Genomic DNA, 10,889 nt, shown 5'->3' with positions numbered 1-10,889 from the left:
GAAACTAAGATTTAAGCATGTTAAAAGTTTTTGGGGTTCCACAAGGGCTAATGGCAGGACATGAGCTTTCTAGTTCCATTCCAGTCCTCTTTTCTTATACCTTCCTGATTCCCTTAAGTATCCCTGAAAAAATTGTTTATTTAAACTTTGAAAATTATGTTTATTAAAAACCTTGACTCTTTTAAGATATGGTTATCGAGGAAAGGACTGTCGAGCTAATGTTTACCTTCTTCCTACCGGGGAAATCGTTTATTTCATAGCATCAGTAGTAGTACTATTTAATTATGAGGAGAGAACTCAACGACACTACCTGGGTCATACAGACTGTGTGAAATGGTTGGTATCGTTTAACATTTGTTCATTTTTTAATTTCATGCTCTTATTTTTTAAATCTGGATTTTTATTGGAAATGATTTCCTATGGAAAACTCAGAACTTAAGGATATTATGGGCATTCTGTAGATAATTTCAGAAAGAAAAAAAAGACTTACAGGACTCCAGAATGGTTGGTGTGATATCCACTGCAATAAAACATATCATCTATAAATCTCAATTGGGACCTCTTCTTCTTTCCCACATCTTTTATGGTCTTTTTCTTCTGGCCTATAACATAAGATATATCTGGGGCATTCTAGACTTTTACATACTTCTAAGAGTGATTATTGGTTACTAAATATTTCTTGAGGATTTATTTTATGTAGGTAAATTTTGAACTTGATTCTTTTGGGGGGAGAGGGAAATCATGGCTGAATAAGGATTAAAGTAACCCATAGGGTGTCAAACTGTAAAAAAGTGAGAACTCCTTTTATATACTTGGCATGTTTTTAAAGTACTCAATTAATTTTACTGCTTCTTAGTTAACTTTAATTATCTATTGCTTAGATTCATTATTTTCCAACATTTAAAATCTTCTATGTCTGTACTATTCTGGCAACTGTATCTTTATCTAGAAAAAAATTACTCTAGGGCTTCCCTGGTGGCGCAGTGGTTGAGTCCGCCTGCCAATGCAGGGGACACAGGTTCACGCCCTGGTCCGGGAAGATCCCACATGCCGCGAAGCGGCTGGGCCTGTGAGCCATGGCCACTGAGCCTGTGCATCTGGAGCCTGTGCTCCACAACGGGAGAGCCCACAACAGTGAGAGGCCCGCGTACTGCCAAAAAAAAAAAAAAAAAAAATTACTCTAATATATATTAGACTTAAAATATTATATAGATATTGTTAAACTTTTAGAGATGATTAAAATATTGCCTTTTCACTAGAAGAAGAATATGTGTACAGAATTACTTATTACAACATCATTTGTGATAGAAAAGGTTGGAAACAGCCTAAATATCTTTTAGCTGGGGACTAGTAACATTGTGGTGTACCTATAGGTTACCATGCAGCTATAAAGAAAGAATAAGGTTGGATGGACTTAGAGATTATCTTACTGAGTGAAGTAAGTCAGAAAGAGAAAGACAAATACCATATGATATCACTTATATGTGGAATCTAAAATACAACACAAATGGACATATGTACGAAACAGAAACAGACTCACAGACATAGAGAACAGACTTGGGGTTGCCAAGGGAAAGATGGGGTTGGGGAGGAAAGGATTGGGAGTTTGGGATTAGCAGACGCAAGCTATTATATAGAGGATGGTTAAACAACAAGGTCCTATTGTATAGCGCAGGGAATTATTCAATATCCTGTGATAAACTATAATGGAAACGAATATGAAAAAGTATATATGTATAACTGAATCACTTTGCTCTGCAGCAGAAATTAACACAACATTGCAAATCAACTATACTTCAATAAATTTTTTTTAAAAAGAATGAGGAAGGTCTTTGTGTATTAATATGGAAAGATCCCTAAGACATACTTCTAAGTATAAAATTTGAATGAGAAAATGTGTGTGTAGTGTTCTACCATTTGTGTAAAAAGGAGGTGGAAGATAAATATTTATGTTGGCTTCCACATATGTAAAATTTTTCCAGAATTATTAATAAAAAGAAACTGATTACAGTGATTGCCTGGGGTTGCAGGGAGTAGGGATAATAGCAAGGTAGATGAGATTTTAGCAGAATTTCGATATGTGTTTTTATAGCTTTTGATATTTGAACCATGCATATATATTACCTAATCCAGCAATTTCACTTTTTAAAATGTGTTTTAAAAGATTGGGTTTTTTTGTATTTAAATTCTTTCCACAACATTTATTTATTTATTATTATTTTTTTATTGGAGTATAGTCGCTTTCCAATGTTGTGTTAGTTTCTACTGTACAGCAAAGTGAATCAGCTATACGTATACATATATCCCCTCTTTTTTGGATTTTAATATGGCAAAATGTTAATGTTAGGGTTTTAATTACTTTTAATATAATTGACCACAATAAAGGATGTGAACTATTTAAGTAAGAGGAAATAGAATTAAAGAAACATTGATAAACTCTAGCCTCCTTAGTAATAAAAGAAAATAAAGTGATACCATTGGATTTCTCTGGTGGTGCAGTGGTTAAGAATTCGCCTGCCAGTGCAGGGGACACAGGTTCAATCCCTGGTCCAGGAAGATCCCACATGCTGCAGAGCAAATGAGCCTGTGCGTCACAACTACTGAGCCTGAGCTCTAGAGCCCACGAGCCACAGCTGCTGAGCCCGTGTGCCACAACTACTGAAGCCCACACGCTCTAGGACCCACGTTCCACAACTACTGAGCCCGTGTGCTGCAACTACTGAAACCTGTGCTCCACAACAAGAGAAGCCACCGCAATGAGAAGCCTGCATACTGCAACAAAGAGTAGCCCCCGCTCACCACAACTAGAGAAAGCCCACGTGTAGCAAGAAAGACCCAGAGCGGCCCCCCCCCAAAAAAATTGATACCATTTATACCAATCAAATTATCAAGGCATTTTAAAAGGTATAATTCTTAATATGGGGAAGTTTTCGTGACACTTTTTTTTTGCGGTACGCGGGCCTCTCACTGCTGTGGCCTATCCCGTTGCGGAGCGCAGGCTCCAGACGTGCAGGCTCTGGACGCACAGGCTCAGCGGCCATGGCCCATGGGCCCAACCGCTCCGTGGCATGTGGGATCCTCCCGGACCGGGGCATGAACCCGTGTCCCCTGCATCGGCAGGCGGACTCTCAACCACTGCGGCACCAGGGAAGCCCTAGTGACACTTTTAAAACATTTTTATTTATGACAGTTTAAATTGATACTACTCTTCTGGAAAGTAATGAGTAATACATACCAAGAACAAAATTACATTCTCAGTTGCGCTTACCCCTTGGTTGCAAGATGTAGAAGAATTCTAGGTACGGATGTGAAGACATCCTTTTAAAAATCTTGCTCATCACTCATATGTTTAGCATGAGAAATGTGAGCATATATTTTGCAGTATTTTCAATTTGTACTTAAAAGTTTCTTGCCCAAAGTTGGCAGGCTGATTCTTAACCACTGCGCCACCAGGGAAGCCCATGCTTATGTTTTAATAAAGTAAAATTACACAATGCAGTATTGCATCTTCACTGTAATAAAACCACGTGACTATTTGTTCCTAGGTGCAGGACTACAAAGGAACTTGAACAAATGGGAACAGTTTAGTTTATCATGCCACAATTATGAGTAAATATTTCCTTCAGATTTAGTGTTCTAATAATAATTTGTTCAGTTTAACAAGGAAGTAGTACAGCTGAAAACTTAGGAAAGAAATCCTTTAGGTAATTGATGTTTATTTGATTTGCTAAAGTAAATCAAATGGGTCACGTTGAGATTTTTTTAATGATTAAAAACTGTTAGAAAAATGTTGGTAATTAGGCATATTTCTGCTGTTTTATGTCTTTCCTATATTTAAAATTGTTGTTCATACTGCTTTCTAGCCTTGCTATACATCCTGACAAAATTAGGATTGCAACTGGACAGATAGCTGGAGTGGATAAGGATGGAAGGGTGAGTGGCACAGTTTTATGCATTCTGTACCTAGTGATATTGATATTAGAATGGAATTGATTGTAATTTTAACCATAACTCATTTATTTTATTCTCTTAAAATTTAATTATTAAGGGATTTCTAGTATAAGCAGGGAAAAAAATATTAGGATGTAATAACATTCCAAAAAACAAAGAGAGTCAAAGTAAAAATTTTGTTTCAAAAAAAAATAAGTGTTCTCCCTAAGGAAACTATTTACTTATAAAAATGGGAGAACTGATAATCTTGTTAAAAAAATTTTTTTAAACAGAGAATAATTTATCAATGTTTCCCTAAATTGATGAATCCCTTGATTTTATATATGACTAGAAATGATAACACTTAAAATTTTTCAGTTATTATTCAGTACTGTTAAATTGGCTTACATAACAAATCCCTTATTTGTAAGGATCAACAGTGAATATTAATGATGACTGATTAGCATGTATATGACTACTCATGACATTTTCTGACTTAAAGTTTCTTTAAAGAAAAAGGAGTTAGAGGGGTTATATTGGATGACTTTTAAGACCCCTTCCAGTTGTAAATTCTATTTAAGGACTGTTTGCTTAGCAATTTATTGGACACTGATTCTTTTAAAAAGTATTATTTTCTCAGGAATGAAAGTAATGCTAAAAGCAGGATTTCCAGAGCAAATTTGCTGGTGTTAGAATCCTGACTCCACCTTTTAATAGCTGGATAACTATAGACAAGTTATTATCTCCATTTCAGTTCCCTCATCTGTTAAATGGTGGTTATAATAAACAGCACCTAACCCATAGGTCTGTGAGAATTAAATGAATTAATACATATAATATACTTAGAATAGTATATAACACATAGTAAATACTTCAGATCATTTGCTGCTACTGTTATCACTTTTGTTATTTCCTTATTTTCATGGTATGAGAAGAAAATACCTGCTCAAGATTCTTTGGGGGCATATGTAAACAGTTCTTGTGGGAGTGGTATTTATTTTCATCTACCTAAATACTAGTTGTCTTGCTGTCTTGTGTTTTTCCCCTTGTTTCTGCAGCCCCTGCAACCCCATGTCAGAGTGTGGGATTCCGTTAGTCTATCTACACTGCAAATTATTGGACTTGGAACTTTTGAGCGTGGAGTAGGATGCCTGGATTTTTCAAAAGCAGTAAGTATTTAAGGGAGTTAGCCAGCTGCACAAAGACACAGAAAAGAAGTTAAGCTCAGTTTTGTTTGTGTCTGTGTTCATGGAAGGTGATAATTGAATTGAAAAATTAGATGTTAGCTATTGCTTAACAATGGCCAGCATTTTAACCTAAGTGCTAAAGTACTTTGGTTTAGGTAGGATCCAGGATATTTCGCTTAATTATACTTACTTTGTTCTGTCCTGAAATAGGATTCTAACGTAATAGCAGGAAATGGTCAAAGGAATGCATACGTAGTATAGTAAAATTGAAACAAGCAGTAAGATGTGCTTTTGCTTCAGCTTGAATCATGGAGATCTATTTTATTTAGAAAATGTACAGACATGAAACTTGGCCAGTTCTGCCACAAGTATTGTCTTTTCTTAATGTCATATTGGAGTAAAGGAAACAATCAGACCTTTGCGTTCACTAAAATCATGAATTGTTTTGGTTCTGAATTGATGACAGCATGATTTTTTAAATTAATTTATGTATTTAATTTTAGCTGCATTGGGTCTTCGTTGCTGTGTGCGGGCTTTCTTTAGTGGCAACGAGCGGGGGCTACTCTTCCTTGCGGTGTGCGGGCTTCTCATTGCGGTGGCTTCTCTTGTTGCGGAGCACAGGCTCTAGGCGCTCAGGCTTCAGTAGTTGTGGCTCGTGGGCTGTAGAGCACAGGCTCAGTAGTTGTGGCGCACGGGCTCAGTTGCTTTGCGGCATGTGGTATGCTCCTGGACCAGGACTCGAACCCGTGTCCCCTGCACTGGCAGGCAGATTGTTAACCACTGCGCCACCAGGGAAGCCCCGACAGCACGATTTTAAATTTAAGTTTAAAATTCAGTGTCTAGCAATCTTACCTAAGCCTTGAGACTTTATTTTGTGAAAATAAAACAAGATGTAGCTCATGTAAACATTCTATTTATTCTTGAATTATATGTAATTATTATAGAGTATACAGGAAAACTTCTTTATTTTAGGATCATAATTTTTAATTTCAATTACAAATATACCTCCAGATTTTATTGGGCCTCATTCATGCTTTAGGATATATTTATGTATTCATATTGTCTCTTCAGTTCCTAACTGTCAGCAGCTGTATTCTGGATTATGAGTGTTTTGTGGGACATGGAGGAGCAAGGGACATTTTTAGAGCAGAAAGATCAGTTTGGGTAGATATAGGAACTTTAGTGGCTTGCAGGCCCTGAATGTCAAGGGGTATAATGAGTCAGGAATTGGGAGAAAGGCATTTAGAAAAGGAGATCAGAGGACAGAAGGGAAATACTTTTAAACCTTTTTTACCGCCCAAAATTTCTGTAGCAGGAACTGTTGTCATTTTGTTGATACCATTGTTACAGTGTTAAGACTATCTTGGATTGCCTCACACTCTGACTTTTCCTCATTTAGGTAATCATTCCAATACAGGATAAAAGAAAGATAAAGAGGAAAGTAAGCTCTGCCCTTCCTCGGTACCTCTCACTTATCACCACAGTATTTCTTTGTTCCATAGACATCATAAGGCATATACTAAAAATGCTACTAGAAAAAAAATAATCTTTTAGTATCATCCACAGTTCTTTTTCTTAAACTGGGAGGCGTTAGTTATGTTTTTATCTTGTTTATTCATGTTAATGTAAATCAGGTATATCATGGAAAACAAATTGGCAAACTTTAAAGTAGCCATTAATTTTAGCTTGTTCTATCAAACTACCAAAATTTAGGAGCAAAGTTATAAAATTATATACATTTCACATCTACCTCAAAGGAAAATACTTTAAATGCAGTCAGACTACTTTAAAGCAGAAAATACTTTAAGCTGCAGAAGGGACTAGGGTGTCCTCCAGATTAATTATTCGCTATCTCTGAATAATAAAAGTGGCTAGAAAGCAAGTGGAGATCAACCTAGGGGAAAAAATTAGAAATGGAAAAACAATTTTTTAAGACTTTTTATTATATTTCTGAAGAAAATACAGTCTTAGTAAATAGTATATTCATTATATTTCAAGGAACCATGAGCGTAAAGGATTTTGGATTATCTTAAATTTGGCAGTTTTAATAATATGGTATTTCTTTTTAGAAAGTCAGCCTTATCTGAAAAATTTTAAATGCCTATTTAAATTGACTTTTCTTTAGGATTCAGGTGTTCATTTATGTGTTATTGATGACTCCAATGAGCATATGCTTACTGTATGGGATTGGCAGAAGAAATCAAAAGGAGCAGAAATAAAGGTAAAAACCTTTTAATTGGGTATTATCTTTTAGAATACATTATTGGTTTTGTAAATCCTTGGAAGTATATTGCATATCCTTAGGTTTCAAGAAAGCACCGGCTGGCCAAATTCATCAAATTTATTGATTTGTCATTATTCTTATGGTAGTCAGTTTTAAGATACAGTAGTCAAGCAGCTTCAACCACTTTCAGTGATATTTCAGACACATTGTACTACTGAAATGCCAAAGTAGTTGGATGTGTAATCTCAAAGTTAAGACTGTATACTCGGCTTCTTCTTCTTTAACAAAATGTTATTTTTTTCAATCTTTAAAATTTAAAAAATCTAAAGGAAAAATTCAGCCTTTGGAATATGGCTGACATAACTGAAAAGCATATGTAATGATAAGTTTTTTGGTTTTAATTATGTGTATGGGGTTATTAAATAAAATACTACAGCCTTTATAGTTGCTATAGAATAGTGTTAATCCTTTCGTTTAGAGCAGGCTATAACTTGTAAGAGAGGAATGAGGTTAGCATTGCAACTGCATTCATATGGCTCAGAAACGGCCTCCCTCTGACAGGCTCAAAGGGATTCAAAGCAACAGGATGGGTTTAAAAAATTTTTTTAAATTTATTTAATTAATTAATTTATTTTTGGCTGAGTTAGGTCTTCGTTGCTGCGCGTGGGCTTTCTCTAGTTGCGGCGAGCGGGGGCTCTCTTCATTTCAGTGCGCGGGCTTCTCATTGTCGTGGCTTTTCTTGTTGCGGAGCAAGGGCTCTAGGCACGCAGACTTCAGTAGCTGTGGCTCGTGGGCTCTAGAGCACAAGTTCAGTAGTTGTGGCACTTGGGCTTATCTGCTTCACAGCATGTGGGATCTTCCCGGACCAGGGATCGAACCCATGTACCCTGCATTGGCAGGTGGATTCTTAACCACTGCACCACGAGGGAAGCCCTGACAGGATGGCTTTTAAAAGCCTGTGACATATTTGCTATACTCTTAAATAACGTCACATTCCTCTTCAATTGTGCTCTCTCCTAGTTTTGTGTAAGCTTCAAGCTTTCAGCTTGTTGGATGAAAAGAGGTTATTTCTTTTAAATAGTATGAGTTAATCTTTTGAAAGTAGCAGAGTAGATTTGATTGTACTTGAAAGGAATATAAGGTATCAGGAAACCTCAGACTTCAAAAAACATAAATGAAGATAGATTGTCTTTCAGCCATCATTCAGAGTAATATAACATTGAAACATAGGAAAGTTACACCGAAGTGAAATATGTGAATTTTGGTCCTTTGTAGGAAAGGCTACCAGATGAAGTCTTATGGTTTTCCTCCTAGTGGCCACTCCTGGACCTCCTTTCCAGAACCTTTGGTGTTGGTGTTCCTGAGAGTTATACCCCATGTCTTCTGTTGATATCATATGCTGCTCCTGTTGCTTCCATGGCCTTGGTTACTACCTGCCATGTCCCACGTCAGCTCACTCCAGCCCAGAGTAACAAGAGCAATTCTTGTTGCCTGCTGGACATCTTTATTTGAATCCCACAAGTCACAAGCAAAGTGTCCAAATCTGTACTAATCATATTTGTTAGCCCCCAACCAGTTTGCCTGTCCGTGACTAACATCACATTCCACTTAGTTGCTCAAGCTGGAAACTTGGGCATCATTCATGATTCCTTTTCCCTCACTTTCACACCCAGTCAGTCAGCAAGTTCACTCAACTCTGTATCCCAAATATCTATATTAGAACTCTTTCATTGCAAACAACTTCAAAACAACTAAAGCAAATTTAACGAGAGTTTATTGATTCATGTTTAGGGAGTTAAAGAAAACCTCTAGTAAAGGTCAGAGGGAGATTTTGCCTCAGGAATGATTTGATTCAGGGACTAAACCACTGATTCTCTGTCTCCCCTCTTAGCTCCTCCCTGTGTGTTAACTTTATTCTTCTGTAGATAAGCTCTGTCCTGGCTTATGTCACAAGGATTGGGGATTTAATACATTACTTGTTAATTTATGTATATTTAAAAGTCAGTAAGGCAACTTCAAAACCTTATTGACAGATATTAAAGAAGACCTAAATAATTGGAGGATTATACAGTAGTAATGGATAGAAGCCGGTATCGTAAAGATGTTAGTTCTCTGCATATTGGTCTATACATTCAACATAGTCAAAATCCCAGCATGATTTTTATAGACATTGACAAGCTGAATATATGTGGAAATATGAATCAGTAAGAATAGACAAAATCACCAAGATTGGTGAGGGTGTAAAGTAACTGGAACTCTCGTATACTGCTGCTAGTCATGTAAATTGGTACAGCCCTTTTGGAAAACTGTTTGGTATTACCTAGTAAAGTTGAACACATGCATATGCATACTTTCTGACCCATCTTGTTCCACTTCTAGGTATAAACCCAAAAGAAGTATATACAAGTAATCAAAAATAAAAGAAAAAATTACTCAAATGCCCATCAATAAGAGAATGGATATATCAATAATGTGGTCTTTCCATACAAAGGAATACTATACAGCAATTAGAATGAACAAATTACAATATATGCACCAACATTTGTGGATCTCACAAATGTAATGTTGATAAAAATGAGCTAGACACAGAGGAATACCTTCTGTATTATTCCATTTAAATAAAACAGACAAAGCTAATCTTCGCTGCTGCGAATGAGGATCATGGTTACTTCAGCAGTGAGGGGATAGTGAGTAGAAAAGGGATCTGGGATGTTTCTGGGATGTTAGTAATGTTCTGTTTCTTGCTTTAGATGCTGTACAGAGGTGTGTTCAATTTGTGAAAACTTATCAAGCTATGTACTTAGGATTTGTGAGCTTTTCTGATTATATAGTATACATCAATAAAAAGTTAAAATACCCTGTAAGGCCACACTCATACCCAAAGTGATTTATTTTCATAGATTATTCAGTTTATATCTTGAATATCTTACCACTGGAACCATGGGTTTGTATACTTGGGAATATTTATAGTTAGCTTTATAATCCTTGATTAATCGGTTTGGCATAAGATCCAACTGTTAAAAAAAAAAAAAAAAAGATCCAACTGTTGAGTAGTTTTGATTTTTTCCAAGTGAAAACTAAGGACTGTTGAATCAGTTTTTAAAAGATTCCAATTCTGGAAGAGAGGTGACTAATTTTGCTTTGTTATCAACACATTATCTTTTCCTTTTTCTTCTTTTTTCCTTCCAGTTTTATTGAAATATAATTGACATACAGCCCTGTATAAGTTTAAGGTATACAGCTTAATGATTTAGCTTACATTTGTCATGAAATGATTATCACAATAAGTTTTGTGAACATCCATCATCTCATACAGATAGAAAATGAAAGAAATAGAAAAAAACCTTTTTCCTTGTGATAAGAATTCTTGGGATTTACTCTTTACAAGTTTCATATATAACATTCAGCAGTGTTAATAATATTTATTATGTTGTACATTACATCCCTAGTGTACTTTTTTATATATTTATTTTTTTATTGAGGTATAGTTGATTTACAATGATGTGTTAGTTTTCAGGTGTACAGCAGAGTGATTCAGTTATACATAT

At 35.9% G+C, this 10,889-nt stretch overlaps 1 protein-coding gene across 2 annotated transcripts in view; it reads left to right on the top strand.

Moving 5' to 3' along the window:
* The window catches only part of EML4 (EMAP like 4), a 93,841-nt gene that overhangs the window by 44,831 nt on the left and 38,121 nt on the right, over window positions 1–10,889 (top strand). For both annotated transcript variants that reach the window (XM_065891354.1, XM_065891355.1), the window contains 4 exons: window positions 187–336; window positions 3,864–3,933; window positions 4,989–5,099; window positions 7,243–7,338. In XM_065891354.1, coding sequence (XP_065747426.1) covers window positions 187–336; window positions 3,864–3,933; window positions 4,989–5,099; window positions 7,243–7,338 — 427 coding nt within the window. The remainder of the gene's footprint in view (window positions 1–186; window positions 337–3,863; window positions 3,934–4,988; window positions 5,100–7,242; window positions 7,339–10,889) is intronic.

This window comes from Phocoena phocoena, chromosome 14 (assembly GCF_963924675.1).
Source record: "Phocoena phocoena chromosome 14, mPhoPho1.1, whole genome shotgun sequence".
Lineage (NCBI taxonomy): Eukaryota > Metazoa > Chordata > Mammalia > Artiodactyla > Phocoenidae > Phocoena > Phocoena phocoena.
This window is presented reverse-complemented; position numbering and strand designations above follow the sequence as displayed.